This window comes from Crocuta crocuta, unplaced genomic scaffold, assembly GCF_008692635.1.
Source record: "Crocuta crocuta isolate KB4526 unplaced genomic scaffold, BGI_CrCroc_1.0 scaffold866, whole genome shotgun sequence".
Taxonomy (NCBI): Eukaryota; Metazoa; Chordata; class Mammalia; order Carnivora; family Hyaenidae; genus Crocuta; species Crocuta crocuta.
This window is the reverse complement of record NW_027531900.1, coordinates 954,483-975,021: the sequence shown is the minus strand read 5'-3', so window position 1 is coordinate 975,021 and position 20,539 is coordinate 954,483. Positions and strand designations below refer to the sequence as shown.

General features: G+C 40.4%; 1 protein-coding gene across 1 annotated transcript in view; it reads right to left on the bottom strand.

Annotated features, from left to right (window-relative positions):
• Positions 1–20,539, bottom strand: part of WNK2 (WNK lysine deficient protein kinase 2) — a 122,549-nt gene that overhangs the window by 32,092 nt on the left and 69,918 nt on the right. The window contains 2 exon segments of the mRNA XM_077773952.1: positions 1–279; positions 9,915–10,070. The exon segment at positions 1–279 is cut by the window's left edge and continues 470 nt beyond it. Of these exon segments, the coding sequence (XP_077630078.1) occupies positions 1–279; positions 9,915–10,070 (435 nt within the window).

Sequence of the window (20,539 nt, the reverse complement as noted above, 5' to 3'; positions counted from 1 at the left end):
TCTCTGCCAGAGGCTGGGGGGCCCTGTGCTCACTGGCCATCCCCTGAGAGGTCCCTGGGCCCCCCGCCGGCACAGCAGTCCCCACTGTGGGCTCTGGCTTGGGGCTGGCGGCTGCGGCCACGTCCTGGGGCGGAGCAGTCATGGGAGGGGAAGATGGCAGCAAAGGGGCTGGTGCACCACCAGGGGCGTCCCTGGGGCCTGCTTGGCTCAGATGCTGTGGCCTGGCCGGGAAGCCGGATTTTTCCCTTAAGGACAGCTGGTCTTTACAGGGCGCGGCGTCTAGAAGAAACAGGAAACGTGCCTCTGTACCAGCCTACTCTGCTCCCACTCGCCTGGCACCTCCCTGGCCACAGAGACGCCTTCTACGACCTGCAGAGCCCGCACGCTGGTCTCGCCTCTTCTCCAGGGCGCCTTCCAAGGTCTCGCAGCAGCCGAGTTTCTCCCCTCAGGCCCCTGCCCCAGCAGTNGGGCATGAAAACAAGGCTCCAGTATCCTTCCCACCGGCCATTCCACAAACTCGTAAAATGAACTTATGAAAGCAGTGTCTATGCAGGGAGCCCCACACACTCCGCTGCCCCAGAGGGAGCAGGCACCTCCCACGAACAGACTGATAAGGTCAGAAGCAAGCAACACTGTGTCCTCTGGAAAGGGGTTGTGAGGGAGGAGCCCTGGGAGCCAGGCGAGGGATCCGGCTCCGGCCCACGGCCTCCCAGCGCTTCGGGTCCTGTTTCCCCAACTGACTTCTCCTTTGAACCTACTTCTCTTTACTTAAAACTGCATCAAACTCCAATGAAAAGCTCACAGAAGTACAAACATTCACATCTGGTTTCTTCATAGCACTGCCACGCAGACACGTGCTCTGAACAGCACAGCTTAATTCTGCCCCACTTCGAACACTGTATCAGCAGACCCGTTTACTCCTTCCTGCCTGGCTTCTCTGTCGCCACTTTATCTGCGAGATGTGCCCACAATGCGGGTCTGCGTAGTTTCACTCCCCGACAACTCCCGCACCATTGTGTGCTGCTTTGCACTAGCACACGAGCATGAACACGCCACCGCACTTGTGCTGGGCCTACCCCCCCAGATGGGGCTGCCGGGTCACAGGGGCCTCAGCCACTAGGAGCCGCTAACCAGCTTCCCTGCACACGTGTGCGGGTTCCCTCCCAGCAGCCTCTGTGCTGCCACCCTCCAAGTCATCCTGGGGACTGTGACAGGACCTAATGTGGTTTTGTTTGTTGAGAGAGCGAGTGTGTGAGCTGGGGAGAGAATCCCAAACAGGCTCCGTGTTGTCAGCACAGAGCCCGACGTGGGGCTCGATCCCAAAACCATGAGATTATGACCTGAGCTGGAATCAGGAGTCCGATGCTTCACGGCCTGAGCCGCCCAGATACCCCTTGTTGAAGCAGGCTTCATGCCCAGTGCTAGTTCAACACGAGGCTTGAACTCACAGCCCTGAGATCAAGACCTGAACTGAGATCAAGATTTGGATGCTTGGGTGCCTGGGTGGCTCAGTTGGTTAAGACCCACTCTTGGTTTCAACTTAGGTCATGATCTCATGGTTTGTGAGTCAGAGCCCTGCGTCAGGCTCATGCTAGCAGTGAAGAGCCTGCTTGGCATTCTCTCTCTCTGCACTCACAAGCTCTCTATTTCAAACAAATAAACTAAAAAAAAAAAAACAAAAACAAGAGTGGGATGCTTAAGCCACCTAGGCCCCCCTCCCTTTTTGTTTAAAAACGATCCTGTCATCACCACTTAGCAGTCAGACCATTCCTGTCAATCGAGATGTGGGTGTACCTCTGGGTGCTTTTACTCCATTGCTCAGCGTACCCTGTTCCAGTACCACAGTGTTTCCATAGTTGTGGGTTTACATAATTAGTCCTGGTACTCAACAGAACAGTTTCCTTCCTCTACAGAATATCTTGGTTTTTCCCCACCTTTGCATTCCCACAAATAGCATATAGTCAACTTGTCAGTACCTATTAAAATGTCAGAATTTTAACTGAGACCACAATGAATCTATAAATCCATTTGGGGAAAAGTAATGTGTTTACAATATTGAGTCTTCTAATCCATGAACATGGTATATGTCTTTTAATTCATTTCTTAAGTTTCTCTCAGTCTTTTATTAAAAGTCTGAAGTATAAAGGACTTTATTAGAATCATCTCTATGTGATGTTTGGTATTATTATGTAAATACAAATGGGAAATTTAATAAATTTCTATTTTCCAACTATTGCTGGTATAGAAAAATTGATCTTATATCCAGTTACTTAACTAAACTCCCTTATTAATTTTAATATTTTCATAAATTTTAATTTCCATGTATATAGGCACTTTGTCAACAAATAGCTTATTTCTTCCTTTCAAATCCTTATATGTTTTTAAAATAATTATTTAAGTGTCATTAAACAGAGGTAAAAGTGAAATTATATTATTACTGCAAAAAAAACAAACACATGATAACTTCCACCTCAGAGTGGGAAAAGTTTCAGCAAACATATTCCTTGGAAAGAATTATAATTTGACCTAAAACAATAATTTTATAGCAAGGGCTTCTTAGTAAAAGATTGTTATCTTGTTCTGTCCAAATGCTTAATAAAAAAAATGTTTAAAAAATTACCTCTTATAGAACACCAACATAGAATTCATTGAAAAATCAGAATAATCACTCAGCTCTGAGCATCTATTATGTGGCATTCATTATCCATGTAATTCCACTTGAAGAGTGGTTACTATTAGAATTGAAAATAGAAGGAAGCCTACCTTAAGTTGGTACCAAGTCAAGCCAGAATTTTCTTTGGAAAACCTTGTTTTGAGATGAATGACATTTTTTAAAATGAAAATAAAGCTATTGTACCATTGCCATAACCTCCATAAATATTTACAAAAGGTAGACAGGGACCCGGCTCTTGAACTTAGTTGCAGACTGAAATCACCTAAAGGAGCAAAAGACAACACTGGATCCCTCTGCTGAAATTCAGAGGCAGACTTCTCCAATCCTTCTGCTTTTCTAGTATACATTTTTCCCTTTCTCCTCTTCCTCACCCTTGCTCCATGCCTCTCTCCTTCTCTTCCTTCCTGATAGCACGCCCCAACACTGCACCAAGACCTCCAGTACGAGATGCAAATAGGTGGTGATAATTGGTATCTGTTTTCTATCTCAAAAGAAAGCATTCAACAGATCACTATTAGAAATACCATGGGGCACCTGGGTGGCTCAGTTGGTTAAGCACCAACTTTGGCTCAGGTCATGATCTCATGGTTCATGAGTTCGAGCCCCACATCAGGATCTGTGCTGACAGCTCAGAACCTGAAGCCTGCTTTGGATTCTGTCTCCCTCTCTCTCTCTGCCCCTCCCCCAATCACAGTGTCTCTGTCTCTTAAAACTAAATAAACTTTAAAAAATCATTAAAAGAAAAATACTTGCTGTTGGGGCGCCAGCAAGAAATACTTGCTGGGTGGCTCTGTTGAAAGTCCGACTTTGGCTCTGGTCATGATCCCACAGTTCCTGAATTTGAGCCCTGCATCGGGCTCTGTGCTGACAGCTCAGAGCCTGGAGCTGCTTCAGATTCTGTGTCTCCCCCTCTCTCTGCCCCTCCCGTTTGTACTCTCAAAAAATAAACATTAAAAAAAAATTTTTTTTAAGTATTTTTTTTTTAACTTTTTAATGTTTTATTTATTTCTAGGAGAGAGAGAGAGAGAGAGACAGCGTGAGCAGGGGAGGGCCAGAGAGAGAGGGAGTCAAAGACTGAAACAGGCTCCAGGCTCTGAGCTGGCAGTCAGCACAGAGCCCGACGCGGGGCTTGAACTCACGAACCGCGAGATCATGACCTAAGCGAAAGTCAGACGCTTAACCGACTAAGCCACCCAGGCGCCCCTGATCACATGCTTCTTAATCCGTGCCTCTGGCAACCACCATTCCACTCTCTGGTTTTATGAATTTTCTTTTTCCCCCCAAGACATCATAGAGTATTTGTCTTTATCCCTCTGGCTTATTTCACTTAGCCTGATGTCCTCCATGTTTATTCATGTTGTCACAAATGGCAGGATTTCCTTGGTTTTATGGGTGAGTAGTATTCCGTTGTATATATTTACATTTTCTTTATTCATTCAACTATTAACGCTTAGCTTGCTTCCGTATCTTGGCTACTGTGAATAATGTTGCAGTGAACACGGGGGTACAGCTATGTTTTCCAGATAAGGATTTCACTTCTTCAGATCTATACCCAGAAGTGGAATTGGGAGATCAAATGGCAGTTCTAGTTTTCATTTTTTTTGGAACCTCCATATAGTTTGAAACTCCATATAGTTTTCTATAATGGCTTTACCAGTTTGTATTCCCACCAACAATATACAGGGTTCTCTTCTCCTCACTCCTTGCCAACTTGTGTTATCTATGGTCTTTTTGAAAAAAGCCATTCTGAAAGGTGTAAAATGAGATCTCATTGTGGTTTTGATTTGCATGTCCCTGATGATGAGTGATGCTGGGCACCTTTTCACATGTCTGCTGGCAACTTGTAGGATTTCCTTGAAAATACATCTATTCAGATTCTTTGCCCATTTTTAAGTGTTTATTTTTGAGAGAGAGTGCGAGCATGTCAGGGAAGGGCAGAGAGAGGGAGAGAGACAGAAAAGATCTGAAGTAAGCTCTGCGCAGACAGCAGAGAACCTGATGTGGGGCTCAAACTCATGAGCCGTGAGATCATAACCAAAATTCAAGTCAGATGCTTAACTGATGAAGCCACTCAAGTGCCCCCCTTTGCCCATTAAAAATATTTTTTTAAGTTTATCTATTTATTTTTGAGAGACAGAGAGAGCGAATGGGGGAGAGGCAGAGAAAGAATCCCAAGCAGGCCCCATACTGTCAGCACAAAGCCCAATCAATGCAGGCTTCAAATTCGAACCGTGAGATCATGACCTGAGCTGAAACCAAGAGTCGGAGGCTTAACCGACTGAACCATCCAGGCGCCCTTGCCCATTTTTAATTGGATTACTTGAGGGATCTTTTGTTTTTGCTATTTAGCTGTGTGAATTACTTACCTATTTTAGATATCAGCCCCTTATCAGATATATGATTTGCAACTGTTTTCTCTCATTTTATAAGATGCCTTCTCATTTTGATTCTTTTACTGTGCAAAAGCTTCTTAGGTTGGTGTAATCCCACTTATGACTTTGCTTTTGCTGCTTGTGTTTTCAGTGTCTTATCCAATGTCAAGGAGCTTTCTTCCTGTTTTCTTCAAGGAGTTTAATGGTATCGGATCTTATAGGTCTTTAGTCCATTTTGAGTTAATTTTTGTAACCGGTATGAGACGAAGGTCCAATTTCATTCTTCTACACGTGGATATCGGTTTTCCAGAACCATTTACTGAAAAGGCCATCCTTTCCCCATTGTGTGTACTTGGCACCTTTGTCATAGATTAGCTGATCATATGTGCATGGGTACAGTTGATCATATGTGACTAGTGACTGTTACTTAGTCTGTGTCTGTTTTTATGTCAGTACCATACTGTTTTGATTACTAAAGGTCTATTTTGATTACTAAAGTTGTTTTGATTACTGAAGTTTAAAATTAGGAAGTGAGATGCCTCCAGTTCTGTCATCTCAAGACCGCTTTGGCTACTTGGGGTCTTCTGTTATTCCATATAAATTTTAGGGTTGTTTATTCTATTTCTGTGAAAATGCCATTGGAACTCTGATAGGGATTGCATTGTACTTATAGATGGCTTTGCATAGTATGAATATTTAACAACATTAATCCTTCCAATCCAAGAACATGAGATGCCTTTCCATTTGTTTCAATGTCTCATAGTTTTCAGTATATAGGTCTTTCATCTCCCTGGTGAAACGTAAATTGTTTTTGATGTTACTGTAAACGGAGTTGCTTTTTCTTTTTTTTCTATTCTTTTCTTTTTTTTTTTTTTAGTTTGCTTACTTTGAGAGAGAAAGTGTGTGAGAGCAGGGGAGGGGCAAAGAAAGAGGGAGAGAGAGAAGCCTAAGCAGGCTCTGCGCTGTCAGCACAGAGCTCAACTTGGGGCTTTAACTCACAAACTGTGAAATCATGACCTGAGCTGAAACCAGAAGTCAGATGCTTAAACAACTGAGCCACCCAGGTGCCCCAGGATTGCTTCCTTATTTTATCTTTCAGATAGTCTATCATTAGTACATAGAAATGCAACTGAATTTTGCATGTTGATTTTGTATCCGGCAACTTCACTGAATTAATATTCTAACAGGGTTTTGATGGGAGTCTTTAAGGGTTTCTATATATAAGATTATGTCATCTGCAGACACAACTTTTTCTCCTCTCTCATTTAGATGTCATTTGTTTCTTTTTCTTGCCTAATTGCTCTGGTTCGAACTTCCAGGACAATGTTAAATAGAAGTGGGGAGTAGGCCTCCTTCTCTTGTTCCTAATCTAAGAGGAAAGGCTTCATGTTTTTACCAGTGAGTATGTTAGCTGCTGGCTTGTCCTATATGACCTTTACTATGTTGACATACATCCTTTTAATATTAATTTTCCTAACGAAAGGATTTTCTTAAAAGCTTTTTCTGCATCTGAGATGATCCTATGGCTTTACCCTTCATCCTGACGTGACGCATCGCACTTATGATTTGCTTACGCAGAACTACCCTTGTCAAGTCTCAGGAGTAAGTCCCAGATGATTACAGTTATAATTCTTTTAATGTGCTGTTGAATTCAGTTTGCTACCATTTTGCTGAGAATTTTTGCATGTACACTCATCAAGGATACTGGCCTATAATTTTCTTGTGGTATCCTTGTCTGGCTTTGGCATCAGGGTCATGCTGACTTGTAAAATGAGTTAGGAAGTGTTCCCTCTTCATTACTTTTTGAGAAATCTGAAAAGGATTTGTGTTAATTCTTTAAATGTCTGGTAGACTTCACCAGTGGTCTGGACTTTTGTTGGGAGAGTTTTGATTATTTAATCTCCTAACAACTACAGATCCATTCAGGTTTTCTATTTTTACATGACTCAATCTTTGTAGGTTGTGTGAGTCTAGGAGTTTATCCTTTTATTTTTTCTAGGTTATCCAACATACTGGCATGTGATTGCTCATGGTAGTATCTCATGGTTCTCTGTATCACTATGGAATCGGTTGTTTTGATGTCTCATCTTTCAATTCTAATTGAGCCCCCCTTTTTTTTAGTCTAGATAAAGGCATGTCCATTTTGTTTACCTTTTCAAAAAAAGCTTGCTCTTCATTTCATTTATATTTTGTTGTTTTTCTGGCCCATTTATTCCTGCTCTCATCTTTATTGTTTCCTTCCTTTTGCTAACTTTGGTCTTAGTTTGTTTTTCTTTTTATAATTCTTGGAGGTATGAAGTTAAGTTGTTTGAGACCTTTCTTGTCTCTCAATGTAGACTTTTATCACTATAAACTTTCATCTTAAAACTGCTTTTGCTGCATCCCATGTTTTGGTATGTTACATTTCCTTATTCATTTGTCTCAGGTATTTTTTTATTTCTCTTTTGATTTCTTCTCTGAGCCATCGGTTATTCTGAAGTATTTTGTTTAGTTTTCATGTATTTGTGCATTTTCCTGCTCCCCTCCTATTACCAATCTCTAGCTTCATACAATGTAGTCAAAAAAGACAACGTGACCAGTCCTCTTAAATTTGTTAAGACTGGTTTCATGATCTTCCAAATGATCCTGGAGAATCTTTCATGTGCACTGATAAGAATCTGTGTTCTGCTCCTATTCGAGGGGGAGGGGGAGAGGTGGGGAGCAGGTTTTCTGAGCATGTCTATTAAGTCCATTTGTTTTACTACAGTGTCATTCCAGTCAGTAACTCCTTATTGACTTTCTGTCCCATCTATCCATTATTGAAAGTGAGGTATTTAAAAGTCTATATTGTTTAGATCTTTTGAGTGGAAAACTTAATGCATTTACATGTAAAGTAATTACTGATAAGTAAAGACTTCCTATTGTCATCTTGTTAATTTTTTCTGGCTGCTTTGTAGTTTCTTTATTCTTTTCTTCCTCTCATGCCACCTTCCTCTGTGATTTGATGATTTTTCATAAAAGTATGCTTTACTTCCTTTGTTTTGCATATTAAAGCTATTTGTGATAACATGAGCCTTACATTAAAAATATAGTTATAAATAACAGTCTATTTTAATCTGATAACTTCAGCTACATACCAAAACTCTACACTTCTACTTCAAAAAAATGCATTTAATGTTCTGGTAACACAATATTCATCTTTTTTATATTGTGTACCCATTAGAAATTACTGTAACTAAAGGTATTTTCAATGCATTTGACTTTTAACAAATAATTTATACACAACCATCATATTCTGGATGACCATATGCTTACTGTTACCAGTAAGTTTTTTACTTTGTGTTTTCATGTTATTAATTAGGATCCTTTCACTTCAGCTTGAAGGACTCTCTTTAGCATTTCTGGTATGTCAGGTCTAGTGGTGCTGAACTCCCTCAGCTTTTGTCTGAGAAAGTGTTTTTTGCAGTATTCTTAACTGTCAAGTACTTTTTTACTTTCAGAACTCCAAATATATTATTCCATTCTCTCCTGGCCTGCAAGGCTTCTGCAGAGAAAACTGCTGAAAGCCTTCTGAGTATTCACCTGTTTGAAATGAAGTGGGTGTTTTTTCTCTCTCTTGCTGTTTTCAAAATTCTCTGTCTTGATTTCTGATAGTTTAATGTGTCTTGGTGAAGTCTTCTTTGGGTTGAATCTGTTTGGGGACCTGTGAGATTCATGTGCTGAGATGTACATATCTCTTGCTAGATTTGAGAATTTCTTAAATAAGCTTTCTGGCCTTTCTTTCTCTTCTTCTGGGACTCCCACAATGCAGATAGTAGTTGCTTGATAGTGCCCCCAAATTCACAGAGGCTTTTTTCACTTTTTTCTTTTTCCTTTCTTTTTTCTCCTATGACTAGTTGATTTCAAATGACCTGTCTTGAAGTTCACAAAGTCTTTCCTCTGTTTGATCAAGTCAGCTATTCATGTGTGTACTGCATTTTTCACTTCATTCATTGTATTCTTCAGCTCCAATATTTGTTTGGTTCTTTTCATGATTTCTGTTTCTCAACTGAACTCACTTTCCTCACATATTTTTTGTTGAGTTGCCTACATGTATTCTGTTAACCTTAAAAATAAAACTGTTATTTTGCCAGGAAAAAAAAAAGGGTTTATTCTTAACAGAAAATTGCAAGCTGGGACAAGCAAGCTATGGCAAAACCATAGACAAATCTGGAGAACAAGTCTAGGAAGGAGGCTCTTTTATAGAGGAAGGGGTGTAGGGAGGGGCTGTTGTAAACTAAAAGTGCATTGGAGTAAACTGGGAGCTGGAAGTATCGTGGTTTCTCATTGGCTGAGCTGTTGCCAGGAAGATACTATCCTTCCTCCTGCTGGGGTAGTAAAGTAGCATCCACCAGCAAGGTCCCTCTCTTCCTGCTGGGTTTGCAAGTGACAACCAGTGCTTGGCATGAGAGCTCCTCCTGCTGGCCTCCTGACTCCATTATAGACAAGGTTTCCTTTTATTAATTTTCACAGTTCTTTTGTAAGTCATCAAGCTTCCTTAAAACGGTTAAGTTTGAATCCTCTGACAATTCATACATCTTCAATTCTTTGTGGTCAGTTACAGGAAAATTATTATGTGCCGTTGGTAGGCGTCATGTTTCCTTGCTTTTCTTCGTGTTTCTTATAACCTCGTGTTGCTAACTTTGCACTGATGAAGCAATCACCTCTTGCAGACTTTACGGATAGGTTTTGGTGGGGAAAGACCATCTGTGAATGGGTGCAGGACACCAGCTGGGTGGGCTGTAGTGGTTCTGGCTACAAGACAGGCCCAGTAGTGGAGTCTCTGCAGGTCTCTCAGCCAACATTAGCATCAGTAAAGATGATAGCGGTCTTCAACTACAGGTGGCTGCAGTGGCTATGACGGCTGTTGGGGTCTTCAGTCATGAAGGCTGCAGGATACCTCCTGATGTTTATCTCCCATGGGGACGTCGCAGCTAAGGTGATCCTTCCTGGCACTGGGTCTGGCTTGTGGGTAGTGGCAGCACCAGTGTCTGAAGTACAGGCACCTATGACACAGATATGGAGCAGAGGTCCGGAGTGCACGTACCCAACCACAGAGGGATGACGGCCCCAGGTTCTGGGGCACTGGCTAGCCCACAATGGTTGTGGCTTCGGTGCACAAGTGTGGAGTTGTCAGGGAGCTGAAGCCTAGAGCACAGGTGCACCCAGAGCGGCCAGGGTTCAGCAGTCTGCAGTCTGAACAGGGCTGGAGCGGCAGCAGGCAGTCCCGGCCCAAGGGTGGCACAAGCGCAAACCCGTCTGGGAAGAAGGAACAAGAGAATCTCCTGTGGGGGGCCTAGGGCAGCAACGGCTGCCGGGTTACACCCATGGCAAACGCGTCTTTTGTGAGGCACGCCCCTGGGGTCTACCAGCTAGCACACGGGTCCTCTGCTGCGGAAGCTGTGGGGAGCCCAGGCTGCTGCATGGGCTGCCGAGCTCCTCCGGGGGCCTCCCCAGAGCACGCCACTGGGAGTGTGGCTCGCGCCACGGGACTAATAGAGCCCCACCTTCTTTGATCCTGGCCATTTCCTCACACCTCGTGTAAGCCCATCTCCGCAGGGATCCTTTCCAAGCAGTTTCTTATGTTTTTGCTCCACTGTGTTGCCACAGGTTCTTAGCTGGACACAAGACCATTTCCACTTATGGATAGTATATACATGTGTTTATGGGGGCAGGAAAGCTGGTACCTCCTACGCTGAGTCCTGATGACATCACCCCTCCCAGTCATCCGGGGGGAGGTTCTCTCTCTCTCTCTCTCTCTCTCTCTGTGATTTTCATCTGAGCAGAATTCTCCACTCCTCACGTGAACTCCATTTGTCCTTTCCCTTTTTCTCGACAACTATCATCTCCTTTGCAACATCTGGCTGTGTCCATCTGTTTCACTCTGATGAACATTTGTTGGCTGTAACGATGCCACCCACCCCCTCCCCTGTGTGACAGGGAAGAGCTGTCCCTCCTTCCAATTCCAGGGAAGTGCACAACACTGTCTCAGCATCCAGCCACCTGTCCACATGATTGCTTCAGAGAGAGGTCTGACTCCTAGTTCTGCAGAGTAGAGTCAGGCCCAGAACTTCAGAACGCTTCTCAACAGAAATAATTTTCTTTTCTGCCTGCACTTAACCCTGGCAGACCAATACACTGAGGTCTTCCAGCAGTCTTGCCACCACAAAGGACAAATGAGAGAGAATTTTTAATTACTGATTTAATTTTTCTATGTTCATAGCACTTTTCAGAGTTTCCATTTCTTCTAATGTAAGTTTGGTAAGTTATACTTCTCCAGGACATCATCCATGTTTTCAAATTTATATGCATGCAGTTACACATAACATACTCTTTTTCTGTCAGTCAGACTGCAGCAATATCTTTTTCATTCCTGGTATCGACTGTGCCTTCTCTTTTCTATACTCCGTCTCATCAGAGGCATACCAATTTTATCAGACATTTCAAAGAACCAACTTCAAACTTTGTTGACACTCTTGTATGTTTGTTTTATATGTTATTAGTTCAAGCTCTTATCTGTTGCATTTCCTCTTCTTTTGCATTTTTTTCTTTTTATAGTGGACATTACTTTTAGCTTTTTCTCTTTCCTAGTATATGCATTTCTGCAAATTTATAGATTTAGCTGCATGCCCACGTTCTGATATGTAATATTCTCATCTGCATGATTTTCATGTCATTACTATTCAATGTTTTCTTGATTTCCATTATAATTCCTTTTTTGCTTCATGAGATATTTATATGTGCGATTCATCTTTAATGCTTTTTAAAATGTTAATTAATTTTTGAGAGAGAGAGAGAGAGAGAAGTAGAGAGAGCACACAAGCTGAGGAAGAGCAAAGAGAGAGAGGGAGAGAGAGAATCCCAAACAGGGATTCAACATGGGGCTCAAACTCATGAACCATGAGATCATGACCTGAGCCAAAATCAAGACACACTTAACCAACTGAGCCACCCAGGTACCCCTATAAATGCATTTCTTAACTGAAAAACATATGGAGATTTTTTAGGTACCTTATTTTTCAGTTCCAGCTTACCCAACTGTAGCTGGAGAACATGCATTGAATGATTTTGATCTTTGAAATTTGTTGAGATTTGCTTCGTGTCTTGCATATGGCTAATTTAAAAATACCCTACGTTGGTTAAGCGTCTGGCACTTGATTTATGCTCAGGTCATAATCTCACAGCTTCATGGGTTTGAGCCCTGTGCCTGGCTCTGTGCACTGACCAGGTAGAGCGTTCTTGGAATTCCTCTTTCCTCTCTGCCCCTCCCCCTACTCATGCTCAAAAAAAAAAAAAAAAAAAAAACAAAAAACAATAAAAAAACAACTTTTTTGAATCCTTAAAAAAAAAAATACCCTACGTGGACTTGGAGGAAAAATGTGTATTTTTTAGCCACTGGGTGATCTACATATAGACCAAGATTGCTAATTCTATTAAAATCCATTATATCCTTAATGACTGTTGTCTTCCTTTTCCCATAATGATTGTAGATTTATTTTTTCATTTACTTCTGTTAGTTTTTGTTTTATGTATGTTGAGGCTATGTTATTAAAGACACACAAATACAGAATTCTTCTGTCTTCCTGGAGAACTGAATCTTTCACCATTATGTTTTTGCCTTAAAGCCTATTTTGTCTGATACAAAAAGATCTACACTAGCTTTCTTTAGGCTAGTATTTGCATACTGTTTTCTCCGCGTCTTTACATTTAACTTTCTGTATTCTTAGGTCTTAGTTTGTTACTCGTTTATTTCCTTTTTTTCATATTGGCAACCTTTGATATTTAGTCCATTTATATTTAATTATTGATCTATTTGGGTAAAAATTACAGTCTTACTAATGACTTTCTATGTGTTCTGCTTGTTCAATGTTACATTTTCTCTCCTTCCTGGTCTTTTGTTTTTGAAACCTTCTTCCCCAATACACCCTGCCACCATGGGTGTGTGAGTAATCTACTATTTTATGATTCTCACAGGGGCATTCTAGAGACAAGGGTACACATTCTTGATGTTGGCCCTTCCCAGACAATGCAACAACCCAGAAGCCCTGTGAGTACAATTGCTCCCCCCCGATAAAGATCCCTGTATTTTCATGTATTTCAACACAACAAATATATTTCAATTCTCAAAACACACTACATTTTTATACAGTCAGCATTCATTTAGATGTACCCATGTTATCTATAATGCCATTACTTTTATTCTCTCCAGCATTTCTGATATTCCATCTAGAATCACTGGTTTTTTTGCCTAATAATATTTCCTCCAGTATTTCTTCAGGTGAGATGTGGATGTGATGAATTATTTTGATCTTTATTTCATCTTGACTTAGCAGAATCCTATCACCAGGTAGGGATTTGAAGTTGGCACTTATTGCCTTTATCACTTGAGGGTAGCAGCAATTCTTGGTCTCCTGGCAAACACTGTATGTACTGTGACAGGGGCCATCCAAATGACTGTGGCCCCTTTAGAGGCATCTGCTTTTTCCTTAAGCATTCTTTAAGTTCTTCTGTTTGCCTCTGGCTTTCACTACTTTCGCTTTAAATATATTTAAATATGTTGTTTCTCTCAGTTTGGAGGCCCTCTTAAATTTGTGGTTAATGCCTTTCAACTCTACATTATCTCCTCCAACTTGATACTATCCTATTCTTTTTTCCTGGGGCACCAATTATATCATATGTTTGACTGTCTCACTGAAATCTCTATATTTTGTAGCTCCCTTTACTTTTTTTTCATTTTTTGTTAATTCTCCCTCCAGCAATGTACAAACATCCTGTGAGTCTTAATTTTAACTACTGTATCTTTCAGCTCCACAATTCTTGTTCAGTTGGGATTTTTTGTTTGGAGTATATAAGCAAAATCATCACCACAATCAACATAATGAATATATTCATCATTCTCCCAGACGTTTGTTCATGAACCTTGTAATCTACACCCCCCCCCCATCCCTTTCCTGCCATACTCTCCTTCCCAGACAACTACTGATCTGCTTTCTGTCCCTATAGTCTGTTTATATGTGATCATATAACATGCAATTTTGTCTGTCTACTTTCATTTAGCATAATTATTTTGAAAATCATCCATGCTGTTTAAATACCAATAGTTCATTCCTTTTTCATTACAGAGTAGCATTATGTTGTATGGATAAACCACAATATGTTTATCTGTACCTGCTGATGGATATCTGAGCTAGTTCAAGGTTTGGGCTATTATAAGTAAAGCTGTTACAAACATCTCTGAAAACCCTCATGTGGACATCTACTCTCATTTCTTTTGCAGAAGGAATGGCTAGATAACAGGTGAACCCATTTAGGCCTGGACAATTCTTTTTTGGGGGAGATTTTTCACTATAAAATCAGTCTTTCTAATTGATACAGGAGCATTCAGGTTAACTATTCCATCTTGGAGTTTTCACAGGTTGTGGCTTTTGTGGAATTAGTCCCTTTCATCTAAGTTGTCAAATTCATGTGTGTAGGTTTGTTCATAATATCCCATGACAATGATTCCATGATTATCCTTTTATGCAGGTATTGTAGTGATATCTCTCCTCTTTTATTCCTGATACTGGTATTCAGAGATTTATTAAAATTAGTGATTTTTGTCAAAGAACCAGTTTTTTGTTTCACTAATTTTGTCTGTTGTTTTTCTGTTTTAAAATTCATTGATTTCTGGTCTTTATTCTCTTCATTTTGCTTGCTTTGGATTTATATTTTACTAGTTTTTTAAAATTTAAGATGAAAGCTTGGGTTATTGAGTTGCAACTTTGTTTCATCTAACCATGTAGTGCTATAAATTTCCCTCTAAGTACTGCATTAGCTGCATTCCACAAATCTTAATGTGTTGAATTTTCATTCTCGTTCATTTCAAATGGTTTCTAATTTTCCTTGAGACTTACTCTTCAACTTACAGATTTATCCATTACTTGTGATTTGTCTTTTTTTATTCTAGCCATTCTGACAGGTGTGGGGTGATATCTCCTTGTGGTTTTGACTTTGTGTTTTCCTTGATGATTGGAGATGTTGAGCATCCTTTCATGTGTCTGTTGGCCATCTGTATGTCTTCTTTGGAGAAATGTCTGTTTAATTTCTCTGCCCATTTAATCAAATTGTGGGTTTTTTTAAAAATTAACTTGTGTATGTTGTTTATATGTTTTAGATATTAACCCCTTATCAGACATATGGTTTACAAATATCTTCTCCGCCTTCTGAAAGGTTGCCTTTTCACTTGTTGTTGGTTTCCTTTGCTGCACAAAATCTCTTTGGTTTGACATAATCCCATTTTTGTTGCCCTTGCCTAAAGACAGTGGTTCAGTTTAATTCTTCTGCAAGGAGCTGTCCAATTTTCCCAACACCATTTATTGAAGTGACTGTCTTTTCCCCACTGTATTTTTCCCCCTCTTTTGTCATAAAATAATTGACCATATATGCATGAGTTTATTTCTGGACTCTTAATTCTACTCCACTGATCTGTATGTCTGTGTTCATGCCAGTACCACACTGTTTCAATTACTACAGCTTAATAATATAGTTTGAAATCACGATACCTCCAGCTTTGTTCTTCTTTCTCTAGATTGCTCTGGTTATTCAGGGACTTCTGTGGTTCCACACAAATTCTAGGACTCTGGTCCAGTTCTGTGAAAACTGATACTGATATTTTGACAAGATTGCATTGAGTCTATAGATTGTTTTGATAGTAATGTGGACATTTTAACAGTATTATGTTTCCAACCCATTAATGAGATAAATCCTTCGATTTATTTGTATTGTCAGTTTCTATCATCAATGTCATTGTTTTCAGAGTACTTTCAGAATCTTTCCTTTTCTTGGTTAGATTTATTCCTAGGTATTTTATCCTCCTTGATGTAACTATAAATAGGGTTGTTTTCTCAATTTCTGATAATTCATTATTAGTGTATAGAAAGAAATGCAACTGACATATGTATGTTAATTTTGTATACTGCAACTTTACTGAGTTCATTTACAGGCATTTCTCGGAGATATCGTGGGTTCTGTTTCAGACTACTGGTAATAAAGTGAATATTNATGAAATCTGGCCACGTGTAACAACATGGATGGAACTTGAGGGTGTTATGCCGAGCGAAATAAGTCAGGCAGAGAAGGACAAATACCATATGTTTGCACGTATAGGAGGATTAGGAGGAACTAAACAGAGGACCAGGGGGAAGAAGAAGGGGGGAAATAGTGGGGGAGAGAGAGAGAGGCAAACCATGAGAGACTCTTGAATGCTGAGAACAAACTGAGGACTGATGGGTGTGGGGGGAGGGGAGAGATGGGCATGGAGGAGGGCACTTGTGGGCATGAGCACTGAGTGTTATATGGAAACCAACTTGACAATATACTATTTGTAAAAAAATAATAATAAAAAATAAAAGTATATCAGCCACATTAAAAAAAAGTGAATATTACAATAAAGCAACTCAAATGAATTTTGTTTTCCAGTATATATGTTATTTTACATTATAGTGTGTTAAGTGTGCAATAACATCAGAGATTTTAAAGTGTACACACCTTAACTTAGAAATATTTCTGAGACACCTGGATGGCTCAGTTTGTGAAGCATCTGACTTTGCAGGTCATGATCTCATGGTTTGTGCATCTAAGCCCTGTGTCAGGCTCTCTGCTATCAGCATGGAGCCCACCTCAGATCCTCAGTCCCCCTGTCTCTGCCCCTCTGCTGCTCGCACTCTCTCAAAAATAAACATTTAAAAAAATGCTTTATCTCTAAAAAACTGCTATTATCTGCACTTACAGCAAGTAATAACCTTTCTGCTGATCTTGACTTGATGTTGATCGATGCTGCCTGATCAAGGTGGTGGTTGTGAAAATTTGGGACGGCTGTGGCATCTTCTTCCAATAAGACAATAGTGAAGTCTGCCACATTGATTCTTCCTTTTACGAACAATTTCCCTGTAGCCTGCACTGCTGTTTGATACCACTGAACTTCTTTCAGAATTGGAGTCAATCGTCTGTAATGCTGCCACTGCTTTGTCGACTAAGTTTATATAATATTCTAAATCCTTTGTCATCATTTCAACAATCTTCATAGCATTTTCACCAGGAGTGGATTCCATCTCAAGAAACCACTTTCTTTGCTCATCCATAAAAAGCAATGCTTCATCCATTCAAGTTTTATCATGAGAATGCAGCACTTCAAATACAATAATAATGAAAAAGCTCGAAGTATTCCAAGAATTACCAAAATGTGACACATAGACACAAAGTGAGCAAATTCCTTTGGAAAACCTGTGACAGCAGACCTCTGAAACAGGACTGCCACAACCCTTCAATCCCTAAGAAACTGAGTATCTGTGAAGTGCAATAAGGTATGCGGTAAGATATGCTTATATTAGTTCTAACAGTTTTTAGTGAAGCCTTTACAGTTTTCAATATATGATGTCACATTATCTGCATATAGTGGTAGTTCTGCTTCTTCCTAATTTAATTTGAGTCCCTTTTCTCTCTTTTTCTTGCCTAACTGCTGTGACTACGACTTCCAGTATCATGTTGAATAAAAGTGTTAAGAGTGGCTGGACATCCTTGTCTTTTCTTGCTCTTAGACAAAAGTTCTTTTAATGTATTGTTGTATTTCGTTTGCTAATATTTTGTTGTCTTTTTGCATCTATGTCCATCAAGGATACTGATTTGTAATTTTTTTTTTTTTTGTAGTGTCTTTGCTTTGGTGTCAGGGTGATGCTAGCCTCACAGAATTAGTCTGGATGCATTCATTCCTCTTCAGCAATAGTTTGAGAAAGACAGGTACCAACTTTTCTTTAAATGTTTGATAGAATTCAAGAGGCAAAGATGGCAGCAGAGTAGGAGGGCCCTAGGCTTGCCTCTTCCCACAATTACAACTAGTTATGAAATCATCCTAAATATCCCCAAAATCTCTCTGGAGACTGGCAAAATGAACTCCACAACTAAAGGTAGAGAGGCGGTCACATGAAGAAGGTAGGAAGTGCAGAGTTGTGGCTTGGGAGAGAAATGGACAGTAACTGCTGCAGTGGGGAAGGTGCCATGGTCACAGAGATGGACAAGAGCCAGACAACCCACAGACGGGACACACAAGGAAAATTATCCCCATAGCAATTGGCCTGGAAAGCAAGAGGGGTCAAATTTTGTGAGTTCTTGCAACCAGAGGGGCTTAAAGCCTGTTAAATGGCAGTGGGCTTGGTCAGGATAGAGCCTGGAAGGTACTATGCTGCTCTTGGAGAGAAAGCAGGCCAACAACTCACGGGCATACAGTGTGGAAACAGGGATCTGAAGAGCACCTGGGACACAGTGGGGAGGTTGTGGGCTCATTGCAGAATGCACCCAAGAGAGGCATCATTCACAGAGAGACCACTCTGGGAACAAAAGAGCTCTCCAGTGTCATTTCCCTCCCGTCCCTCAACATAAGCAGAGGGCCACCTGTGGAAACCAGCGCAGCTCGACACTCTCTACTTAACTTGCTTACACCAAGCCCCACTCCAACCATGCTCCAAAAAAACTACACTTCACAGTCACATTTGTCTCAGTCCCAGCACAGTGGACCCTGTCCCCCAAGACCAGCCTAACCCCCTACCCACACTGCATCTCCCAACTTGGGGAGTTTTGCAAGGCTTCTGTTCCAGCAGCAGCGGCAATAAGGCTCATTTCACAAGCAGACCAGACCACATCTAAAACACCACATTCAGGCAAGGACCAAACACTGCCTGCAGCAAAGAGAGCCCCTGGGGGCGCCTGGGGGGCTCAGTCAGTTAAGCATTTGACTTCGGCTCAGGTCATGATCTCACAGTTCGTGGGTTCATGCCCTGCATCAGGTTCTGTGCTGGCAGCTTGGAGCCTGGAGCCTCCTTCGGATTCTGTGTCTCCCTCTCTCTCTGCCTCATGCTCTCTCTCGGTCTCAAAAATAAACAAACTATTAAAAAAATTTAAAAAAAGAAAAAAGAAAGCCCCTGAAGTCAACTGATCAGAGGAATGAAAGCAGCCAGGACAAAAAAGTATAGCCCACACAGCACACACTGGAGACACTCCCTGAAGTGTGAGGCCCTAGGGAACAGGGGACACTATACTGCAGGGCACTGATGATTTCCTCTTAATAAGGCCATTACCCTCAAGAACAGAAGACATAGCTGACTTGCCTAACACACAGAAACAGGCACAGAGATGTAGACAAAATGAGAAGACAGAGAAATTTATCCCAAATAAAAGCACATGACAAGGCCACAGCTGGAGACTTAAATGGAACAAATGTAAATAACATGCCTGAAGGAGTTTTTAAAGCAATCATCACAAGGATACTCACTGGACTTGAGAAAAGTGTGGAAGACATGACTGAGACCCTTAATACCAAGATAAGGAATAAGGAATAATAGCAGAGATAAAGGGCTCAATAAACAAAATGAGAAATACACCTGATGGCATGAGTAGCCAACTGGAAGAAGAAGAAGAACAAATTAATGACCCAGAAGACAAGTAATGAAAACTAATCAAGCTGAGCAAAAGAGAGAAAAAAGAACGATGCAATACAAGAAAAGACTTTGGCAACTCAGTGACTCAATCAAATGTAATAACATCCATATTATAGGACTCTCAGAATAAGAAAGAGAAAAAGGGAGCACGAAATTCATTTGAAAAAATAATAGCTGAAAACATCCCTAATCTGGGAAAGGAAACAGACATCCAGATCCAGAATGCACAGAAAACTCTCATCAAAATAAACAAAAGCAGATCCACACCAAGATATGTTGTAATTAAAATGTCAAAAAATAGTGATAAAGTAAAAACATTTAAAGCACCAAGATAAAAAAAAAAAAAAGTTACATATAAGGGAAACCACACAAGGCTCTAAGCATATTTTTCAACAGAAATTTTGCAGACCAGAAGAGAGTAGCATGATGTAAATGCTGAGCAGGAAAAATCTATGGTCAAAAATACTCTATCCAGCAAGGCTATTATTCAGAATAGAGAGAGAGTTTCCCAGACCAGGAAAAAAAAAAAGAAAGAAAGAAAAGAAAAAGAAAAAAAAACACCTAAAGGACTTCATGAGCACTAAATCACTCTTGCAAAAAATATTAAAGGAGAACATTTGGAAAGGAGAGACCAAAAGTGACAGTGTAATGGAAGGAAACACAGAAGCAATAAATATGAGTATTTCTGTAAATATTCAGTCAAGGAACTCACAAAATGAAAGGATGTAGAACATGATACCATATACCTAAAACATGAGAAGGATGGGAGTAAAGAATAGGTTCAAACTTGAATGATCATTGACTTAATATAGACTGCTATATGCAGCAGATGTTCTATAAAAACTTAAGGGTAACCATGTATAAAAAAATTAATAAATAGGCAAAGAATAAAAAGAAAGAAATCTAAATATATCACTAAAGAAGATAAGAAAACCATGAAAGAGAAAAAGGAAACAAAGAATCCGAGAAAATCTCTAGAAACAACAAAACAAATAATAAAATGTCAA